The sequence below is a fragment of the Asterias amurensis genome, chromosome 13 (assembly GCF_032118995.1).
Source record: "Asterias amurensis chromosome 13, ASM3211899v1".
NCBI lineage: Eukaryota > Metazoa > Echinodermata > Asteroidea > Forcipulatida > Asteriidae > Asterias > Asterias amurensis.
This window is the reverse complement of record NC_092660.1, coordinates 20,312,341-20,335,718: the sequence shown is the minus strand read 5'-3', so window position 1 is coordinate 20,335,718 and position 23,378 is coordinate 20,312,341. Positions and strand designations below refer to the sequence as shown.

Sequence of the window (23,378 nt, the reverse complement as noted above, 5' to 3'; positions counted from 1 at the left end):
GTCAAATGTAGTCAAACTGATGTGCTTTGGAAATTTAGTAAGTTCCATTAATTATAGTATAAAGTCATTTAGTATGTTGGTTAAATTTAATTGATTAATTGGGGGGGGGGGCAGTTTTCAAGGTTTTCCATTACAAGACACTTTTTATTAAAATCAAACTCGATCACTTACCATATTCATTTTTTAAGTTTTGAAATAAAGCACTTGATAGTTTTTTTTAAAGGTTTTTTTAATAAGTAAGCATTTGAAGTCATTCAAAATGCTCAAGACCAATTTTTCACGGAACTGCTTTTAAAAGCACAAACATGGCTAAGCACAAGTAAATATGCTTACCAGAATAAGGTCACCAGCCAACATATCATCACATGTACTGCCTGTGACTAGTATCTTGCTTCCTTTTGCCATAGATCAAAGACAATTTACCTAGCAGTAGCAGACAATTTATTACGGAATATTTTCTACTTGGTCAATTTGGTCGTGACCCAGTACCACCTTAAAACACATTAACAACCACAGACATCTAAATTTACATTATGAAGGAGTCTTTTGCAAAAAGAATGTAACTTGACACCTTTAAAGATAAACATTTCAAACATTTCAGGCTTGTTTCTGGTCCTTCTTGACACTTAAATAACCTTTAACCTGATGATAATTTATAGCTATTTCTAAAATGTCATTGATGTGTCCCCAAAATGTTTTATTCAGGCCTGTATATAACCTTTAGTATGACAGCATTTGAGCTGTTCGTTTATACTCTGCTAAAATAAACACATGCCAGCTTCAAGGAGTGATGATTGTTCATCTTTCTTTTTCTTCTTCACTAAATACTTTGGTATGAAGAAGAGATTACTGTCTTCTTATTTGTTGAAAAAATGTATCAATAAATGAGTTGCAAGATTTACAGAGTTGCAGTGACAAGTAAATGATGTAATGTGCCAGGGAGGATGACGTAAGTTAAATTCACCCCAAACTAAATATTATTTTTAAGTTGAAGATGGCATTATTCTAAAATTCAACCACTATTACATCAATTAGATATACTTAGGAAATCATAAAAGAAATGATATATTATGATGAAGACTCTGAAGACTGTAAAGACGGGTTCTCGGTTCAAATTTAGTTTTTTGTTGCACTTATTTTCAATTCGAGATATTCCTCATGAAATTACAAGTCTCCATACTGAAAATGTCTTGCAAGAGTTGAGCAATGTTAGCTTAACTCTTGCAAATTTGTGGCGTCAAACTCGCTTCGCATTCGACTAGAACCGAGCTTAATTACTCTAAATTTCTGATAAGCTGTTATTAAAAGCCTTTAACCATTCGTTGATTAAAATTACACACGTCATTAAGTTATGAGATATTATACTTTAATAATTATCTTATAATAGGGAGCTTAAAAGATTAACTTTGTTTTAATTACTTTTAAGCCACAGAGGGTGTGGACTTTGTTAAGAAGATTGGAGTCCAGTCAAGTAAAGGTCTTGAATCCTGAATTGCATTAATTTGGTCAGGGTTAAATCTCACGCTTTCAAAGATAGCGTGAGATAGTCCCGACCCAAATTGGAAGAATAAAATATGTAGACAATTTCATAAAGATTCTTCAGCAGCAAATATTACTTAAAGTTTGTGCTGAGCAAAAATACTTCGGTTACCAGTCACAGGTGGTACATGTGACATGGCATTTTAACCGGTAACCGTATTATGGTGAGCATAATGTTATGGCGCTTATGTAGCAGCTCTATGGTATTGGTTTAGACATTCTGTCTTTGCATGATATTAATTGGCAAATATTTTAACACGGTTTAAACTTCTAATAACAATAATTAACAGAGTGTGTCTTAATTCCTTAAAGAATTTTTCGCCCAGAATCTAATGGAGATCTTTGGTAAACAAAAGTAATTTTAGATTTCAGTTTTATGTGAGACGTTGTGAAACATTTTGTTTGTATCTACCTCTATGGTATGCACTGTGTTCAGCTGTTCTTTATATGGACAGTTCTGGACCCAATTTAATAGTACTGCAGGCCTGATATTTCACGGAGGCAACGGAGGCGATTGCCTCCATTGCCTCTTATCATTGCCTTGGTGCCCTTGAAATGCTCCAGTAGAAATTTACAATTTCCTGGTAGGGTGCCCTTTGCCAAAGAAAAAATGCCTTGGTGCCCTTGCCTTTTCAAAAACGAAGCATACAGCCCTGGTACTGCTTGTAGTTTTGCCTTATTCTGGTAAGCAAAATGTGCTAAGTAACTTTTTCTGCTTAAGCAGCTCTATGAAATTGGGCCCTGACGTTGATTGATGTGTGTTCAATGTTTGTTTCCGCAAAAGAATATCTGCCATTCACACTCTGATCACTTGAAAGCTTCCTAAATCAATTCAAAATCTAACGATGTTTACAGATACTTACTCAACCAGCCCTACCTTTAGACGAGAATGACCGGCCTCCCTTAAAGTTTAACCAATTATCAATTGGGCTGATGCATTTTTAATAAGCAGATGTGTTTTTCAGTCTTTAAAGACAAACAATTAAGCAAAGGTTATGGTTTGGCTTTGATTGATTTGTGGCAAGGTTAATTAAAATCTTATCACAGGTTTTTCTTGATTTTTTCTCTCAGTGAAGTCTGTTTCATACTTCTTGCAAATGCGTATGCGTGGCATCACAAATTCACCTCGTGACATCAAAATTAGATATACATTCACGGGAATTATGAACCAGGCTTAACCTATAAATGGTACCGTGAATAACTCATGAATAACTCATGTGCACTGGATTGATTCTATCAGAACACAACACATTGATGACAAATTAATTTGAGGTTATTTATGTTGTATTTTCTGCAGAGAGAACAGAGTCATTGCGAGTTCTTGCCCATGATAAACTTCGAGATTTGCTGAATATACTACGGAGTATTCTAGACAAGTACAGTGCCCTACGGTCCACCGATGTCCATACAGCGGCCGTGTTACTTATTACGCAGATCAAGAGTAAGTTTTCGCACCAGACTAATTCATACCATGGACGAGGGGAAGTTGATTTAATTATTTAATTAATTCCTGTTCCTTTTTTAGGTTTTGTTAATCTCGTTCATGGTTTATTTTTCAATTACGTCTGAGTGTTTTGATCGGGAGAGGGAGTGTTATTTCAACCATTAGAGACAATTAAATAATAGTGTCATTTTCAGTGAAGAAAACAATTAGATATGTTTAATGAAGATTTTCAGTGTCTGGGTTTGTAATCACTAATAACGTTATTAATAATTGATTGCATTTCTTGGGTGCCATGCCATCTCCTATCCGAGGATGTTTGAAGGGGCAAATTACACACAAAATTCATACAAATTACAGCAAATTACAAACAGTAAAAATTACATTAATAAAAGAAACCGGTAAATAACTCATGTCTGGAGTTACAGCTCTATTTGCCAATTGTCTTATATACTCTACTTTGTGTGTTTTTTTCCAAAAGAAAAGGGGAGCAGTCTCAGGTATTCATATGTTTGAGTTTCATTTTTGTGCTGTTTAGTGACGATTGCCAAGAAAAAGGACAATACCAATTGTAATAACAATAAATAACAGTGGCTTCTTATATTGCGCGCATATCCGTTACTCAGTTCACTCAAGGCTCTTCCTCATTCAGTATTTTCCTGCAAGGTTCATGTTCGACACCTGATGTGCGACTACATTTGAATTATGAGACCTACTCCTTTTACATAGCATTGTGTAATGGTTTATAGGGTGCTTGTAATCAGAGACTGTGTATTCTAAGAACATTGGTAAGGGTCTGCTATTTTTATTATTCTTGTCTTTTGTTTGAATTCTAGAGAACATTGGTAAGGGTAGGCTTGGTTTATTTTTCTTGTCTTTTGTTTGAATTCTAGGTCTAAAGGATGAGAGTGAAGAGGAAAGAATTAAACTATTTGAGGCCATAGATCAACTGGCACTTGCCTTCAGCAGTAGGTGGGTTACAAAGCCAATTGAAACTGGTTCATGTTCAACTTTAACTTTTCATTTACCAATTATTTTAGATAAAAAATCAATTGTTCAGTCGTTTAAAACAAATAACCCCAAAAATGGTAGTGCCCTCAAGAATCCTCTTTCCTATTCTGAAAACAGCGTGACTGCGTAATCCTAATTTTTGATGTACAAAAAAAAAATTGTTTTAGAAATATAAACCGGTTGCTAGCAACTGGTCAGTGCATGAACAAGTTAATGTAGTCCTCTGTCTTGTTTTTGTGTTCCAATTAAGTTCAAATATGTACCAAATCAAGCCCCCAAACTCGGGTATAATGTTGTCACAACTAAAGAAATGGTCATTGGAAGTTATGAGCCCCCTTTTCTAACTATGTAGCGGTGTTGCTAGCAAACTGAATCCTAGTTAGTTTGGTTATTCGTTTTGCTAGATATGTCGTAAATTAAATCTTTATTAGAATAGGAAATTGTTTTGGTGGCGGAAAGGTTCAATTTTCAATCATTTCTTTTTTGCAGTGTAACAGAATATCTGATGGGAGATGTTGAGCAGGGCAGTATTAACATGGGATTCCCATCATCAAAGGTAAATAAGATGACTGCCTGCGTGGCTTTTATATTGAAAAATGGCTAACTGGGTTCGGTTAGCTAACCACTGGCTTTATGAAGTTGGCTACAAAGAAATGCAGGCTGGCTAATGAACCCAGTTAACCATAGAGACCATTGATTTATGTTTATTCATCACAAAGCAATCAGACATTGCTAATTGTTATTTCTTTACTAAAGTTTGATCAGTAAGAATGTCAACAGAAATGACATGAAACAGAAAATTTAGTTTCCGAACATGACCTTAACTTTGACCTCTTTATGTGAATGGGAGCATGTCAAACCTTGTGGACGTGTGCGGCCGATATGGGCCTTTTGGTACAAGCCGCTTGTTGGCACTATGGGCTTTTAAGGGTTAACTAGCTCACTAGCTGGATGGTGGAGGTATAATTAAGAGAGGTTTGTGGTAACACCATGTGAATATCTCTTTCAAGTAGTGGTGGTTCTGAAAAGAAGCGGTGGTTGACAACTCAATATTTCGGTCAGTATGCACTGATAAGCAGCGTCCAGCAACAGAGGCCAGCATTCTTCTGAGGACTATTTGAGCATACTGATCAAAAAATTGAGTTTTTAACCACAAATTCTTTCCAGAACCAACACTACTCAAAAGAGATGTTCAAATGGTGTTACTGCAAACCTCTCTTGGTTAAACTTGTCTTAGATGCAAAATATTGAGATTTTGAAACCAAAATGTTTAGCCAAACAACTGTGTGAAGATAACATTTATTGTGACAAAGAAAATAGTGTTAAAGAAATGCAGTTATTATGTGCAATATTATTTTATGAGATTTGTATTTAAGATTGATTCAAATTTTGCTTTGTGTTGTTTTCTTTTATCAGTCTTATGACAGCCTATCTTCAGTGACAACAAGCTCTGATGGTGGCAATGTGTACAGTCGTCATATGTCTCAAGATAGCAGGGAATCAGGTAAGGCAGATACAACCTTCATTATTTCTTACATGCTTTTCAAAGTTCAGAACATGCTTATAAAGTTTTTCATTTAAAGGTGAAACAGCTCAAGGTAATCAGAGGTCCATCACACTGAAATTACAAACCTTTTTCCTGTTTATTTGATAATTATCGATGGAGTACCACGTCTCTGAACACCAGTTTCACTCCCTAAAGCCCGGTTCATACTTCCTGCGAATGCCATATGACTTTTGACGTCACAAGTTCGCAACAAATAATTCACAACAGTTGACTTCTGCGAAACATTCGCTGCGAAAAACAGCCAGGTGACGTCAAAATTCGCTTCCCAGTCACATTCCCAGGAAGTATGAACCGGGCTTTACAAGAATTCTAGATGACCCTACAGGATGCATAAGGAGTTTACTCAAGGCTGCCCATATAAATAACAGTTGACCCAAATGATGCAGGATGGATTGGGTTTTTAAGTATTCTGACGTCAGCTGGCCGTGAAATATTTAGTTTTCTAGACAGAATGCAAGGTTATTTTTTATTTTTACACTTCATGGTTAATTTGGGGTCACATGAGGGACAGAACTTTATGTTTGGGGAATGTAGGCCTTTGTACCAAAGGTGATTCTAAGTATTGTTTGAAGCTTTGCATGGTGTGGATAAATAGGAAGAAACTATAAATAAAAAGTAAACTTGTGGGTAAAACTTCATTGTATATCTCTTTAGTGTGAGTGTTGTCTCTGAAAAGAGCCGTTTTGGTCTTGGCGTTTTAAAGAGTGTGCTCTGTTTGTCTCCAGGAGGTGGTTCTGTTTTGGTTTCATGCCTCCATTGTTTGTATGTGTGAGCATGTCCACTAAACAATTGGAGAACATAAGAGAATTCATTGCTCACTTAAAGATAAAAGATAAGGGTGTTATTGTCACTGGAAATTCCACAATATTGCAAGGATGAAACCACCATAATGATAACGAAATTATAACAAAACATAACATACAGTACATGTAAACAATAGTCGTGGTCAGTTTCTCATGAGACACTTTTTACTACTTTAAGATGTTTCCAACCACAGACTTTCTTTGTGATGGGAACCCTTGTTGCTTTACTGAATGTGGCCTTTCTCCTTCAAGATCATAACCACATGCTTGATTTACCACTAAAATAACTTTCCATTTGTCTAGGAATGTGTCGAAACTATAAAAGCTCAACCAAAGAATGTGGATTTATAATCGAAGATGTTGTGTCACTTATTATATACAGGATGGTTTTACTTTCAAAACAGACCCTGAGCTTATTCAAAACAAACACCTTTTTTTCCTTTGGTAGTACAAACATGTCTTATAACTTATGACTTTCTTATCAGTTGCACAAAGCATTTGATGCTATTGTTTTATGTTATTTACTTTTTGTCGCCTTGCTTTTATTACAAAGTTTGTATATATTTTTGTCATTCATAGTTATTGATGAAATTCCAACCTCGCTGGTATTCAATTGTCGTGTTGAGATTTTCTTAAAACCCAAGTCCTATTTCGGCTTAGTATGTTTGAAATTGGAGTCTCAGTTCACATTCTTGACCCTACCATGGAATTCACTCTCTGCCAGGTACAATGTAATGTGTCATAACTTCTCTTGTTTGATGCAATGTTATGTCTTCAGTTAGCGATAACATCATCCATCAAGGCAGTGCTGGTGTTGTTTTATGGGAATAATGTTAAAGTCTTTCCGATCCCGAAGGCCCTATTAATGTACACTCCCCCATTAACCTTTACAGAAAGGTATTTGTGTTTCTATTAAAGGCACTATTGGTTATTACTCAAATTAATTGTTAGCATAAAACTTACTTGGTAACGAGCACTGTAGAGCTGTTGAGAGTTTAAACATTGTGGAAAATGGCTCCCTCTGAAGTAACATAGTTTTTTGAGAAAGAGATAATTTCTCACTCAAATTATAAAAGACTTCAAGCCTGAAGACTTTTATTCGGCATCTGAAAGCAAGAAAATTTGTGCAACAAGGGTGTTGTTTCTCTCACTTTCCTCTTGCAACTTGATGACCAATTCAGTACAAATTTTCAGAGGTTTGTTATTTTATGCATAATATGTTGGGATACACGAAGTGAGAATACTGGTCTGTCACAATTACCAAAGGTGTCCACTGCACTTTAAGTGTGCTTGGCGTGACACTCGCTCTAGTGGCAAATATTCCAAGCCCGTTTGACAAAAATGATTTCCCTGAGGAAGATTGATTCTGAAATACCTAGGTTGTCGAAGCAACCACTCTAAATTTATAATTGTTCCAAGAATATACTTTCAAAAAGTGTTGAAGTATTCCACTAAAGACAAACAACATGATGTTTGGAAAGTCTTAATTTATCACACCTCGGATTCTTCTTGGAACCATATTTGCTTCCTAGAAAAGAAAGCTATCACAGAGTTGTTGTAACCAGTTAAATGGTTCAGTTTAAAAATGTTCACACTGTGTGAAGCTTTAAATTTTATATATTCAATTTGAAGGTTAAATTGTTAAGACAAGGATTTGAACCCGCGACCTCCGAATTAACATGTCCATGCTCTGATATTAATAAATAAAACTTGAGCTATCTACATGTTGTCAAAATGTTGGCTGTTATGGTTAAATTCAAAAACAAAGTTTATTTCCACATATAATCAAAACAAACAGTCAATAAGTTATGAATGTGGAGGCACGTTCCACAAAACTAATAAATCTGTTTTAATCTTGTTTTTCTTCATGTTTTTGTTTCCTGCAGCCTGTTTGTCTGCTAGTGAGCTGGATGATACTTTGATGCATTTAGACGCTGGTCTAGACCTGGCTTTGGACAGAGCTAAAGTCTGGTCTAAATACGCAAAGGATGTCATCTGCTACGTTGAGAAGAGGACACACCTAGGTAGCCTATACTTGATTATATTCTACCTTCTACCTTGCAACCCTTGTTTCCCTTGAAAATCCTCTTGTAGGGCTGCTTAAAGTAGACTTGGAACTAGAGGGAGCGTTGAGAAGAGGACCCACTTGGGTAACCTACACTTGATTATATTCTACCTTCTACCTTGCAACCCTTGTTTCCCTTGAAAACCCTTTTACCTGTAGGGCTGCTTAAAGTAGACTTGGAACTAGAGGGAGCCGACTTAGGCCTCTGTTGCCCTGGTCTAGGCCTTTGTGCCCCCTTCAAAAGTTTCACAAATGTTTCAATGGAAGTGCCTTATGCAAAATATTGATATTGATTTTACTCTTACACTTTTTACTTTCCCGAAAATCACAGGCATATAACGCTGGTGAGATTCAAACCCACGACCCTTGCCATTCTAGAGCAAAATGAAAAAGGCTTGCCCTCTCAACGATGAGATGAAGTAGCTAGCCGTTGGGCTATTAAAAAAAAGATCTTATCAGGACCTGAAAGTGTTTGTCTGATTTTGATGGATTCAGTATTCTGACGGGCAAACCAACTGTGCCAGTCATGGGCCATGGCATACCTACACGTATGGATATTTTCAATGCTGTAAAGTAAACATTTTTGGTTAAAGAATTTCTTCTATTTTATTTCTATACTTAACAGAGTCTGAATTTGCGAGGAGTATTGCTAAATTAGCTGGCACAACACGTCCAACACTCAAAGAAGAGGTGGGTAGTATTCAAATTTGTCTCTCTCTTGTAAGAACTTAGAACTTATTTGTGTTTATATGCATATTTGGTTTGCGCTAACACCATATGTATCTACTTGCAAGGTAAAGTTTGTTCTTGAGAGGACTGTCTTGATTTATATTCTACTACCCAAAGTATATTTTCATAATCAAGGAGAACTTTCAGTTCTGAAAAGAACTGTCTTGGTTTTTAACAACTACCTGGGCGGAAGGTAGAACATCGGCTGGGACTACTTCTTTAGCTTAAAGGATCGTTATTAACTTCACTACTGCGGAGTGAGTTCATAATAGGTTTAACGTTTCGACTAGCTTGCTCTAGTCATCAGGAGTTTGGGTTGGGTTTTTTGTTTGCATTTGTTTGTTAGTTTTTGTGTGTTTGTTTGTTGCCATTGCTTTGTTTTTGTTTCTCCTTTTGTTTTCTTTTTCTGGGGATGGGTGAGCATATTTTGTGACCACAGTTAGTATTCAAAAAATAATCATTGGAATCATTTGTTTATTTTTTTGTTTTTGCAGACATATCTCCCATTCCAGTCTACCTATCTCACAGCACTAGAGCATGTAAGTCAATCAAACAATAATTATAGCAATAATAATTATAATTCTGTCGTGAGCTTTGAACTTTTGATTGTTGTATTGACGAGGCAAATTTTACCAAAAAGACATTTTCATTGCAAAATAAAAATGAAAAAAAAAAAAAAAAAAAAAAAACCTTCAAGAAAACATTAAAACTGCAAAAGAAAACGGAAGCATACTGTACAAAGGCAAACAGTCTATGATCTGTTAAAAAGAATACACTAACCTATATTTTTAGTGTTCTTTAGAAAATGTCATTTTGGTTAAAGACAGTGGACACTATTGGTAATTGTCAAAGACCAGTCTTCTCACTTGATGTATCTCAACATATGCATAAATTAAGAAACCTTGTCGTCGAAGTTGAGTGATAATAATGAAATAAAAAAACACCCTTGTCACACGAAGTTGTGTGCTTTCAGTTCGTGACCTCAATTTCTAAATCTGAATTCTCAAAATCAAATTCGTGGAAAATAACTTCTTTCTCGAAAACTACGTCACTTCAGAGAGAGCCGTTTCTCACAATACTTTATACTATCAACCTCTCCCCATCACTCGTTACCAAGTGAGGTTTTATGCTAATATAGTGTCCACTGCCTTTAAGTAGGTATTGTAGCAAGTTGAGAGAATCTGGACTTATATCGTAACTCTGTAACTCTCTTACAGGATCTCAACTATCTGAAAAACTGTGATGCCACTCATCTGCATATTCAAGGCCATAAATTTGTTGAGGTAAGATTGATACAATAAAAATAATATAATATTTGGGGGGGCTAATCATCCTTACAGCTAAGAGCTGAATTGCAAAGGACGCGAATACCACATGTTCGAGAAGCAGGCGCGCCTTTGGCTGCCAGCCACATCATCCCATTATGACATTGGAGCACAGCCAAGATCAAAAGTGTTTAATTTTTTCCCGAGGGAGGAAAACCAGATGGTCTGGAAAACCCTCGTGGCACAGCAGAGAACCAACGCACAACTCAACTCACATATGGCCCAGGCCGGGTATCAAACCGGGGTCACCTTGGTGAGGGGCGAGCAATTTACGCACAAGCCAACCATGCCACCCATATTATAAGTGTTGAGGTGCCTACTTGTGAATTCTTTGAAGATTTTGGCAGTGGATGTTTTTATGTAAAACAATTACATGTCCAATGTGTCATTTTCACAAAGCACTAAGAATCATCTTTAATTTTTAGGATGGGTTGTTTGCCACAGTGATTTGTATAGTGACATCACACTTTGCTGACCAATTAAGATTTTTGTAAAAATCGGCCACAGAAACTGCGTATCTTAAACCACACTGTTGCATGGGTAAACATAAAAACAATTTTTTTTATCCCTGATGCTAATTATCATCTTTTGGAATTGTTGCAGTACCAGTTGCTAAACTGTAGGATTTTAATTGCCTGTAGCTACTGGTCAAGCCTGGTGGTTTAGTTGGTAAGACATCCGCACTTGAATGGCAAAGGTCTTGGGTTCGAATCCCACCCATTTAATCTTGTCTGGGGATTTTTCAAGTACACAGTTCTTGGCACACTTCAGTGAATGGGTAAAACACAAATAATGGCAGTTATTAAAAATAAAAAATAAACTGTTTATTAATAAAGTGTTTTTGTTTTGATTTTAGCAACTGGAGGCAAGAAGGGCAGACCATGACAAGAAAAGAAAATATATACGTCAAACATGGAACAGTATCAAGAAAGAAATGGTATGTAGTTTTATAAACAGTTTCACTCTTACATTCAAATGTGAATGGACTCTCTTCTTATAGATTGCCTGGAACTGGTTGCCTGTAAATTGACTCTTGTGACATGACCCTTAGAACCAATTATTCTGTTGACCTTTGACCTGCAGCATGAGCGTAAGACCAACATGGAGAAGTGTCAGCAGCAGTACTTCAACCGCTGCCAGGAATACGAGAAGATTAGAGAGTCTGCTGCCAAGATGGAGACCGAGATCTTGAATACGAGTAGCGGCACCAACGCCAGTAAACTTGAGAAGAAGAAGAAAGCAGAGGAAGATGCATTGATGAAGGTATGTTATAGTCCAGCCAATGGTGATGAGGCACATGCTGAATAGTTTACTTTTATTATTACTATGGTAATACTCAAAATAATTGTTAGCATAAAACTTACTTGGTAATGAGCAATAGAGAGCTGTTGATATAGTATAAAACACTGTGAGAAAGGGCTCCCTCTAAGGTGTTGATTTTTTGAGAAAGGGGTAATTTTCTCACGCAAATATTAAAAGACTTAAGTCCTGAATCTTTTTATTAGGCAATAAGGGGTGTTTTTTTCTTTAATTTTTCTGTTGAAACTTCGGCGACCAATTGAATCCAAATTTTTCTCAGTTTTATTATTTTATGCATATGTTGGGATATACCAAGTGAGAATACGGGTCTTTGCAAAGTATCAAATGTTTCCAGTACCTTTAAGCTCTTAGTAGATACCATGTTGAGGTCATTATGGGGTTTAACTTAAGCTCGTTGTGGAGTCCCGCTTAAGACCACAAATTAATAGTTTTGTTTTGTTTATCTACAGGCCAAGGAAGCTGAGACTACATACAAGGCATGCATTGTTGAAGCCAATGCAAAGAGGCTGGACATGGCTGCTGTTAAGGTAAAGAATCGTTCAGTCTGGTAAACCTTCACATACCTTGCAATGTTTCTTGTATGATTGGCTGCCTATTGCACCACAGCACCTTGTAAACCCTTACATGGTGCTATAGAGGAGTAGATCCCATAATTCAAATGTAGTCCCAAGTACCTTGCAGGGAAAATACTGGATGATGAAGCGCCTGGAGCGTCACTGAGCACTATATAAGGGGCCACTGTTACTATTTATTATTATGAAGCAGGTTCACGCATTGTAAAACATTTTGAGGGGGGATCTGTTTTGGTGTTTTAGATCAATCAGAGCGTCAGTCATGTACTGGGGTTTCTGAATGGCAATCTGAAGCTTTGGCTGCTGATGTTGTTTTCAGCATCTCAGTTCATCTTCTGTAGTGGAAGCATTGGCCTCCTTATCTATACTTTCCGTTGAGGAGTTTTCTTTATAAGACTTTCCCCAGAAGACGATCATAGCATACTGATCGAAACGTTGAGTTGAAACCAACGGTTCTTTCCAGAACCACCCCAACTCATTAGAGATACATGTAGTCATTACATGGTGTTACCGCAAACCTTTCCATATTTATAAGACTTGAAAGGCCATGTTCCTCTATGCGAATAACATGACCAACCAATTAAGACAATTCTAGATGGATAATCTTGTTTTCTTGTTTGTGTTTACAGAAGGAACTGCTGGTGAAACTGAGAGAGCTTATCTACCAGTGTGATCAGACTATGAAAGCAGTAAGTCTCTGATATTTAGAGTCAGATGAAAAGGCAATTTCATGAGAGGATTTTGTTGTAAAAACACCTTCATCTAGCAATTAGGATAACTCCATTTAAAGATCAGAATTATTGTTGTCATTAAAAGATGGATGAATACTTAATAATAATAAGAATTATACTTTGTTTTATACAGCGCTTTTTACAATAACATACCAATGCGCTTTACATTAGTGCCCTGCTGTCGATTTCACCAAACTCTTCCTAACTTAAGATTAATCTTGTGATTTAGGATGAGTCCAAACCCTGCACTGTAGCATGCAGACCTTAAGATTAATCCTAACTGACTCGAGATAGGATTATTCCTAGCGTTTCATGAAATCGGCTGCTGGTCATTGGGCCAATAACATTCCTTTGATCTTTCTCTGCTCCCTGAGGAGTATACATGTACATCCCAGAACTGCTGTAACGCTCCAAAGGCTTTTTTAAACAAAATATCAACCTCTACCCTTTTTACCCCTGGGTGGAGAGAAGCAATTATAGTCAAGCATCTTGCTCAAGGACACACGTGTTCCGACCGCGATTGGAACCCACACTCTGATGACTAAACCACCAGAACATGAATTTGTTGCTCTAAACCACTTGGCCATGACACCCTCAATTGCTTTAAATTTAATTTTCAACATTGTCTGTAACCATTTGTTGTATATATTTTGTCTTTCTTATTCAGGTGACAGTGAGTTACTTCCAGTTACAGCATTCTCTCTCGGCTCCAGCACCAGTCCAATTTCAGACCCTTTGTGAGCAGAGTAGATGTTATGAGCCTGGTGTTCAATTCAGTGAGTTCGTCCGCCATTACAAGCCTAGGGTTAAAGGTCACTCGTCTAGACATGCAGAGGCCTTTGTCTTTGAGCCTTATGTGTAAGTTTCTGGAGTAAAAATAAATGACAGCTTTGCTTTTCTTTTATACTTAAAAAAAAAAACACTGTAAAATGCATCAACCTTTTTATGTTTGTGTGATGATATTAATTATTATTATAATAAATTATTAATTATTATGATAACAGTTCACACAGTTTTCTTTACTTTTGTGTGTTAAGTTGCTTTTTGCAGCATGTTAACACATGTAACATGTTATTTTAAATAGATATATGGAGATGAATGTCAAATCGTCAATTTGATCCTAATGATATCTTCTGTTGTTTTTAGTGTGTTTGATAGACCACGTAAGCCAAGCTCCCACTCCTTGGACAGTCAAGATGATGATAGATTGGTTTCACCAAGTAAGCAAGGACATCCAAGGACTAGTAGCTCACCAGATAGGACAGGTGAGTTATCGAACACCCGTTTCAGACGGGCGTGCAATAGTCGCACCGAACCAAATAGATTAGGAGCAACTCTAAATCGACCAAAATAAATTTTGTTTCAGACTTAACATAGCATTTACAGTTACTCGGCTCATGTCAAGATCAACGTCTAAAACCAAGGTGCTCCAGAGTCGCTCCGAACCACTGCAACAGTTGATCTTTCGACTTCTACTGCGTCCAGTTGTGTTTGGTGTCCTGCTTATTTTTCGCTAAGCAGGAAACTGCAATATTTATGAAATTGAACTCTGGTGATATGAGGTCAGTGTCAAATCATAAGAAGCGAAGTTTTAACCGAACCTGTTTTTTTTTAAACAGATAAGAGCAAACCAGTGCATGCCTGGGTGGGCACTGCACCAGCACAACACGCTAGTGACTCGGACAGTATGAGTGGCAGCTCCACTAAGTCTGTTGATGCGTCGCCGTCAGCGAGCCCGATGAATGGCCATCGAAACCTCAACAGAGAAGTTTCTACTGGAACCATGTCATCAGGGGATGAGTTGGTTGAGACGGATGACAGCCGACAAACACCTAGTGGCACAAGTAAGTACCGTTATTCCTTGTGGATAAGACGTTAGGCGGTACCGTTATTCCCTGTGGATAAGACGTTAGGCGGTACCGTTATTCCCTGTGGATAAGACGTTAGGCGGTACCGTTATTCCCTGTGGATAAGACGTCAGGTGGGTAGGACACAGTACAAGAAATCTCTGATTTTGTTGTTGAGATTCAACGTATAACGCGCATTGCCGTACAAGACGCACCATGATAAATAACACAGGCTTGCCAGGTCCCATTTACTGCTTGTACATCAACACATACAAGGGTCAAAGCCAGGAAGAAAATCATTGACGACTGACGGGGTTACCCTGGTCAAAGAATACAAAATAAATAGATAAATAAATCTGTGTGTGCTTCTTGTGCAAGTTGTAACATACACATTCTTTCTTGTAACTCAACAGAACTGATTGAGTCAGTGCCAAACTCCTTTCGCAATCTTGCCTTCTCAAAAGCAGCTCACACCCACCTCATACGAAAGCTCCGTACCCCCTCTAAGTGTCGTGAGTGCGACAGCTACGTCTACTTCAATGGCGCGGAGTGTGAACGCTGCGGCCTTGCATGCCACAAGAAATGCCTGGAATCGCTGGCGATCCAGTGTGGTGGTAAGAGACTTATGGGCAGGATGAATGTCTTTGGCGTCCCTCTACGAGACCACCTAAAAGCCACCAATCGGGATGCTCCATTTTTGGTGACAAAATGTACGTCTGAGATCGACACGAGAGCAATACATGTGAAGGTTTGTGATTGTTTTGGAAGTTTTAGTTTTATGGATTGTTCCATTGTGAAATAATCTCAATTATTTTTTTATTTTTTATTATTATTAACATTTTGGTCTCTTTTTGTGGAATTATATATTACTATTAACTTTGACATAAGTGTACTTTTTTCTGTTATCTATAGGGTGTCTATCGAGTGGCAGGGTTAAAGGTCAAAGTTGAAAAGTTATGTCAGACATTTGAGAATGGTCTTGATCTTGTTGACCTTTCTGAGACCCCTCCACATCTCATTACCAGTGTTCTCAAACTGTACTTCAGACAAGTAAGTAGAGTTTCAAATTATAGGATTGTCTCCTCCTTATTTAGGCAGTAGCAGGGCTGTAAACACGTCATATGGTGTTAGCAGAACCATAAATTAATAATAAAACATTAACAATGTTGAAAATTTTCATGTCTGTCAATGATTACACTCCTCTCCTGGCGCAAAAAAAAACAAGAACTTTGCTAATACACATAACAATCAAAAGCTCAATGGCTATGGTTTCCAAAAAAATCTGTTTTGAGATGAGTTTTGAATTGGGAACAAGTATCTGCTTTGGATGCTTAGGTGAAGAGCAATGTGTATCCCCAAGTGTTTTTCTGAGGGCTGGGAGAAAAGTATTTGTGGATTAGGAGAAAACTACCGCACAACTCTGCAAACATTTGGCATTAGCTGTGAATCAAACCAAGAGCACAGTGTTGAGAGGTTAAGCTCTTTACGCATTATCCACCCATCCACGCCTAAAACTAATTTATATTTTTATATTTCCAGCTCCCTGAGCCTCTGATGACCTTTAAGCATTACCCAGAATTCATCAGTCTAGCCAAGGAGTTTCCTCGCAGCGTCCCTGAAAGCACTGAGGTTGAGGAGAGACTGATCTCTAAACTCAGGATCATCGTTAACGGCATGCCGGAAGAGAATTTCAAGACACTGAGAGTTCTTATGCATCATCTTAAAGGGTGAGTAAATGTCAACTCAAAATTCTTCAAGATCAATTACAGGGTTTTTCTTTCATTTTGATGGAGGAAAATTGCTCTGGAAAATCTTTCAATATTCAAAATTATGGAAACTTTTTCCCTATTGTGTTAAATGAAATTCTAAATATATCTCCCTGATTGTTGAACCAAATCTCCGGGATCGCTAGGTGCAGACATTGGCAGCTCTGTGTAAGTTTCACCATCATAAGAAGTTTTTTTCTTTTTCTTGATTTGTGCAGCGTTTCAGAGAATGAAGACTTCAATCAGATGACTGCAAGTAACTTAAGCATTGTGTTTGGGCCAACACTTCTAAGACCAAAGTGAGTTAAAGTGATGCATGGGCAATACAAGTTATTCGCAATGCTGGGTCACCTCTACCGAAAAGAGTCCATTTTCTAATCTACCTTGGAACTGAGCACAAAGAATGGGAGAAAACAATCTCCACCCTCACAAAAAACACCACTATTTTACACTGAAATACTGAGTTACGACCTTGCTGTTTTGTGCATAGACTATCTAGTTTAATTTGTAATCTCTGTGGATCGTGCTTTTTAGTATAATCAACTAAAATATGTGATTTGGGATAATAGATTGGCAACCAAAGACTGCAAGAAATAGAAATGAATGGCATTTACATGAGTAGGGCCACATCTTATACTGGATGAAAACATCCTAAATGATGATGATGAGATTTTGGCTTTGAGTACATGTTGTATTTATTGAGCTTATTTTTCCCCCTCCAATTGCAGTGATAACACAGCTTCCCTCTCAGCATTAGTGGACATGCCCCATCAGACAAGGGCTATTGAGATGCTCATACTTTATGCAGAGGTAAGGCCATACATTTTATTAGACTTGTTTCTTGGGGTTTCCCAAATTAAAATAAAGGTTTTCATAGATTAGGAGGATGTTGTAGTGACGACTTTAACTGAAATATTTGCAAACCTCTCCTAGTTAAGGATAATTTGGTAATTTAGAAACAAACATGTAATGCTCAAATACGTTTGTTTTTTTGCTTTGGCCTGTTTGTGATTACAATTAATTATTTTAATAAATATTTATTGATCATGTAGGTGTTTGGTCCCAGAGAGACGCAAGTGGAGCAGTTTCAATCTGAACCAAGGACGTCCTCTCCCCTACCGTCAGACATCAACCATGGTAAATACAACAGGTCTTCAATCTTTAAAACATATTCATAAATACCCCAGACAGTTCCTATTGGTTGAGAGTGCGTCACGTGGGGTTGTTTAAATGGTTGATCAAGACACAGCTGAAGCAAGTTGGGCGCGCAAGCTAATGTACGCCAGTTTGAATTATGTGGAACGCAATTCGTAGCTATTGGTAACATCGCGTCTTGTATGTGAACACACACCGACCGTCAAACTCACAAACTTCAAAAAAATTGCTAAAGAAACGGTGTCACACTGTCTATAATTGTGGACTTATTTCGCTTTTTAACATAGCAGCATTTATGAATGCGAATAAAAGAGTAGTGACTCGTTCTTTAATGGCCATTTAAAACCTTGCAGGGTCATGGCTGTGCGATAACATGGCCACGACCTTGCCGGTTTTAAACGGGTGTTTAAGAACTCGTCACCTACTGTTTTATTCCCTCATTAATATGGTTTCATTTTATCTTCCTCTTCTTATCGGGTCACTAAACAAGCAAGACAGTTCTCTAAACAACAAACTCTACCTGGCAAGTAGACACACACACATTGTTACCGCAAACCAAATAAATTTTGATACCTCACCATGCAATGCCTCAAATCCCATGGATGTAAAATAATTAATAATTGCTATCAACAATGTATATTTGGACATAAAATGGTATTTAAAATAATTAGATCATCCAAAATTTTCTCTTTAAATGTTTGTAATTGTTTCTGGAAATTTGATTACAGAGATCATCCAAAATTTTCTCTTTAAATGTTTGTAATTGTTTCTGGAAATTTGATTACAGGCAGCATTAACTACTCACCGAACAAAAGTACAAACAACTCCACCCACATGGCAGCACCAGCTCCTGTAGAGACAGTAACAGCTGGCTCACGTAGAGTGCCAGGGTTTGTCTTACCAGGAAGCAGTGAAGATAGTGGAGACATCGTGCCTTGTCTAGCTGCTGATGTCAACTCTGGAGAAGAAGGGGATGGAGATAGCTCCGGGAACGAAGGAGAAGGAGGTAAAGAAAGCAAAGTTATCAGAACTTATAAGGTCAATTTGTATGGATTTCATAAAATTGCTTTAAAATGTTTTGGAGCTCCTGGTAAATGGAGTTTATTGATCAAGAGTTGTCTCCAAAGTAGTTGTTTGGCAAAAAGAAACATTATTTTCCCAAGTAAAATATTTGTAACAAAAATTAATATGTTTTTTTTTTTTTTTTTTTTTTAAGTTTGTGTGAACTTTTAACATAAAGGACCTTTTTATCATTACATATATGAAATTGCCATTAGTTATCTTATAGTAATGAGCAGATGATTTGTCAATCAACAATTTTTGTTTTAAAATAACTACTCAGTTTAATCAGACAAAAGGACAGAAGTCTGAGATATTTTAAAGGATGATTGGTTCTTCAACTAACTGGATAAGAAGTTAAAATTATGTGATTGTTTGGAGCGATTCTAAAGTCAGTGTCTAATCTGTTTCAGAAGAAGCCTCAGCCAGTGAAGACCAGTTTGACTCTGACCAAGACGCTTCCCCGTTAGTCCGTCGTCGCTCACCGGTTCCAAAGTGCCACCGGGATTCCTCTCCACAGCCCATCAAACAGACACTATTATCCGTGGCCAGTCAATACCACAAAACTCAACTATCTACATCCTTGCCGGAGACAGTGGGGCAGCTTTCTGATGCTGCTGGGCAGTCGTCATCACCTACTGGCCACGCCCTCTCAGACCTATCGCCCATTGAGCGGTACATCCCGAGTGCTTACTCACAAAACTCTCCCCAGAGATCCTCCCTGATGACTGATCAACCAGAGGTCACGGTGGCAGGGTCGTCGTCCAGTGCAGGCAGCCACTCTGCTGCTTCGTCATCAACATCGGAATCAACGGAGCATTCGGGATCATCGGCTCAAAGTCTGTCCCGACCTCGCTCTAATAAGTCGCGGCAACCGCAGTTCGTCTGAAAGCACCGGTGTGGGTTGGAGAATTTATTTATTGATATGGGAAGGATGTGTGTAAGTGACGGCTAGCCACTGATTGTTATTGGTTGAGCTGCTGTTACGGTGTGATGGCCTGGTCGTTACTGACATCAGCGGACTCTATGGTTCATCAGTAATCGGCCAGTACTTTTACATTTTTCTATTCATGCTTACCTTCTGGACCAGTGGACATTTATTTCACTGGCTTCAGTGTTTTTTTTCTTTCTAGTTCTACTTATGTCACATGACCAGTGTAGATTGCTGGACCTGTTAGGCTGAAAATAGTTTTGGATAAAATAGAAAAACAACTTTTAGAAAGACTGGATAGTATTTCTATGCATAGTGACAGTTCTATGTCACACATTTGAACAAATATTCTTATAAAAAGATCATCATCCTAGTTCGGCCATTTTGTATATTTGATTCAAAATCTATTTGAATCAATTGGAGGCTGGTGTCAAGTAAATAGACTGGTGCCTTTCTTTATGATCTTAAAAATACAGCCTAGTGTCAGGGCACCAGACAAGTCATAGTTTGTTGATTAGAAGCCTGAATGACAGTCCTGTATGCTTCGTTTTTTGAAAGGGCAAGGGCACCAAGGCACTTTCTCCTTGGTAAAGGGCACCCTATAGGGAAATTTCTACTGGAGCATTTCAAGGGCACCAAGGCAATGACCAAGGGGCATTGAGGCAATCGCCTTCGTTGCCTCCGTGAAGAATCAGGAATGGGATGACCTTTATAAACAAGGGCCCAATTTCTTTGAGTGTGAAACTTTTGTCCCTTCTATTCTCGGTACATTTCCAGTGAGTTGACCAGCGATTTTTAATCCAAGCAACTGCACTGGCTGTGTATGGTGGCACGACTGTACATTTTGTGTACTGAATTTATGCATTCACCTTGTCATAATAAATAGCCTACTATTGCAGACTTTAAACCACAGTGGAGGATATTTAGTGGACAGACAATAGGAGGGTTGACTGTGTAATGTGATGATGCATTCACGTTTAGTGATCAGACAGTAGGAGGGTTGACTGTGTAATGTTATGATGCATTCACAATATGATATCATATTGCAGAGTCACATTGCAGTCCTAGAGTTTCATCTTTGAGAAGGCAAGGCCATTTTCATTTTGCAAAGGGCATTTCCATTGGAAAATCTTTAAGTCTATTGGAAACTTTTGAAAGGGCACCAAGACCAGGGTCAACGGAGGCTGTGTAACTCCGGGAGGCCTGACATTGATAGTCATTGAGAACCATAGTGGATGATATTGAATGGTCAGACATAAGTACTTCATATGAAGTTAAGAGGTGCTACATGCAGAGGAAAGATCAAACAAAGTTAAACAAAATTGAAACTTCCAATACCTACAGAGAGAACAAACATTAACATATTTACAACAGAACAGTCAGGGCTCAGAACAATTGTATTTTTATATCACAACAAATAAATTATATTTATTTCAATAAATAATCAAATATTGTATTTAAATCTGTACATGTTTATTGAAATATTGTAAACAAATGCTTTACAAGATGCTGAAGGCTTCGGTTGAACTTATGCTGATATTCTGAGCTTTAAGTTTTTAAAGAATTTTTCTAGAATTTTACAGACTCTGGACACTATTGTTAATTGTCAAACACCAGTCTTCTCACTTGCTATATCTCAACATGCATAAAATTACAAACCTGTGAAAATTTGAGCTCAATCAGTTGTCGAAGTTGCGAGATAATTATGAAAGAAAAAACACCCTTGTCACACGAAGTTGTGTGCGTTCAGATGCTTGATTTTGAGACCTCAAATTCTAAACCTGAGGTCTCGAAATCAAATTTGTGGAAAATTACTTCTTTCTCGAAAACTACTCCACTTCAGAGGGAGCCGTTTCTCACAATGTTTTAAACTACCAACCTCTCCCCATTACTCGTTACCTAGTAAGGTTTTATGCTAATCAATATTTTGAGAAATTAAAGTGTCAACTGCCTTTAAGGAACTTGAATGTCATTGTCTACCTTTATTTGTAGGAATAGCCTGTCACTGATGTGCTTTGTCTAATTTAACCAAAGGAATGTCAACTTGGAATACCAATTGGCTTGAAAATATTACTGTAGACAATGTTTTTTTTTTAAATCATAAATTAAGAGTGGTCTATTGTGGTTTTGTCTTCCTTTGGAAGGTGCTGCGTTTGTATTAACTTCAACAGTTACATGTCATTTTTCAAGGGCAGGAACCTATATTTTTAAACTTCTTTGTAACTTTGCTTAGCAAAACATTGTAACAAGGTTTGCTCAGCAAAACAAGGTTTTGGCCACTGTTTGTTTATGGTCCGTGTACAAACACGAAATTGATGCCTAGAGGCACGTGACTTGTCGTTGGTGTACACTGTTAACAAATAGAGCATGGTAAAGTATAGCTTCCTCTAATTTTTATGTCCATGTCAGGAACATTGGAAGCAGCCATCCTATTGTATATATTTATTTGTTTAATTTATAGAGAGCTTGAGGTGCTCTACAATTTCCGATGTTTTGGTTTTTAACTTTTTAACATTGGCTGAATAAATTCTTATCTTATCTTAAATCATGCACACTGTGCATCACTAGGTTTGTTTACATTGTATACAGACTAAAGCTTTGTGCCCATTGGACCTTTTTTGGTTAGAGTACTGCGACTCTTCTGTAGAATATCAAATTTAAATCCATGAGGACGCAGACGCATGGTTAACTTGACCTCCCTGTCAACCTACCGCAACCATGATGTAAAACTAACAGGCCGAAAGAGGTCGCGGAAGACTTCTGTGCAGCCTTGGTAACTTAACAGTGTCGCTTAAAGACACTTGACACTATTGGTAATTGTCAAAGACCAGTCTTCTCACTTGGTGTATCTCAACATATGCACAAAATAACAAACCTGTGAAAATTTGAACTCAATCGGTCATCAAAGTTGAGAGATAATAATGGATGCAAAGACACCCTTGTCACACGAAGTTGTGTGCGTTCAGATGCTTGATTTCGGGACCTCAAAACCTAACTCTGAGGTCTCGAAATCAAATTCAAATATTTTTGTGGAAAATTACTTCTTTCTCAAAAACTAAGTTACTTCCGAGGGAGCGGTTTCTCACAATGTTTTATACTATCAACAGCTCTCCGTTGCTTGTTACCAAGTAAGTTTTGATGCTAACAATTATTTTGAGTAATTACCAATTGTGTCCAGGCCTTTATAGGTCCAATAGGAGCAGCTCCACGCTGTAAACCAACCCCGACCATGCTGTTAAACGATGCGGAATATCCAGATGAGAATGCACAGTAGAATTACACCAAAACCAGTCATGGTAACTTTCTGCGTATCAGTGGAGGAAAAAATCCAATGGGAACACGACCTATGCCTCTGATCTTGATTGTCCATTGGGTCTGTAGGCGTTGCACTGCCTTCTCTCTTTCTCTATTACCAAAGCTTTTATCGATGTATTTTACCCCAAAGGGTATGAAGGTACCAAGCATCTGGCCGAATAGTTAAACGTAAAAACTTGTTTGGCCGTGTCCCTCGACCTAT

General features: G+C 37.7%; 1 protein-coding gene across 6 annotated transcripts in view; it reads left to right on the top strand.

The window, feature by feature from the left end:
- The window catches only part of LOC139945966 (rho GTPase-activating protein 45-like), a 59,484-nt gene extending 37,073 nt beyond the window's left edge, over positions 1 to 22,411 (top strand). For 5 of the 6 annotated variants that reach the window (XM_071943510.1, XM_071943515.1, XM_071943513.1 and 2 more), the window contains 23 exons: positions 2,837 to 2,980; positions 3,874 to 3,952; positions 4,481 to 4,547; positions 5,408 to 5,495; positions 8,248 to 8,385; positions 9,052 to 9,116; positions 9,650 to 9,694; positions 10,373 to 10,438; positions 11,337 to 11,417; positions 11,564 to 11,743; positions 12,250 to 12,327; positions 13,002 to 13,061; positions 13,771 to 13,961; positions 14,250 to 14,368; positions 14,723 to 14,947; positions 15,364 to 15,698; positions 15,863 to 16,000; positions 16,490 to 16,677; positions 16,935 to 17,015; positions 17,445 to 17,526; positions 17,769 to 17,853; positions 18,659 to 18,877; positions 19,344 to 22,411. In XM_071943510.1, coding sequence (XP_071799611.1) covers positions 2,837 to 2,980; positions 3,874 to 3,952; positions 4,481 to 4,547; positions 5,408 to 5,495; positions 8,248 to 8,385; positions 9,052 to 9,116; positions 9,650 to 9,694; positions 10,373 to 10,438; positions 11,337 to 11,417; positions 11,564 to 11,743; positions 12,250 to 12,327; positions 13,002 to 13,061; positions 13,771 to 13,961; positions 14,250 to 14,368; positions 14,723 to 14,947; positions 15,364 to 15,698; positions 15,863 to 16,000; positions 16,490 to 16,677; positions 16,935 to 17,015; positions 17,445 to 17,526; positions 17,769 to 17,853; positions 18,659 to 18,877; positions 19,344 to 19,819 — 3,230 coding nt within the window. In that variant the 3' untranslated portion in view covers positions 19,820 to 22,411. The remainder of the gene's footprint in view (positions 1 to 2,836; positions 2,981 to 3,873; positions 3,953 to 4,480; positions 4,548 to 5,407; positions 5,496 to 8,247; positions 8,386 to 9,051; positions 9,117 to 9,649; positions 9,695 to 10,372; positions 10,439 to 11,336; positions 11,418 to 11,563; positions 11,744 to 12,249; positions 12,328 to 13,001; positions 13,062 to 13,770; positions 13,962 to 14,249; positions 14,369 to 14,722; positions 14,948 to 15,363; positions 15,699 to 15,862; positions 16,001 to 16,489; positions 16,678 to 16,934; positions 17,016 to 17,444; positions 17,527 to 17,768; positions 17,854 to 18,658; positions 18,878 to 19,343) is intronic. The other variant, XM_071943511.1, reaches the window with a different exon arrangement.
- Positions 22,412 to 23,378: the final 967 nt, after the last annotated feature.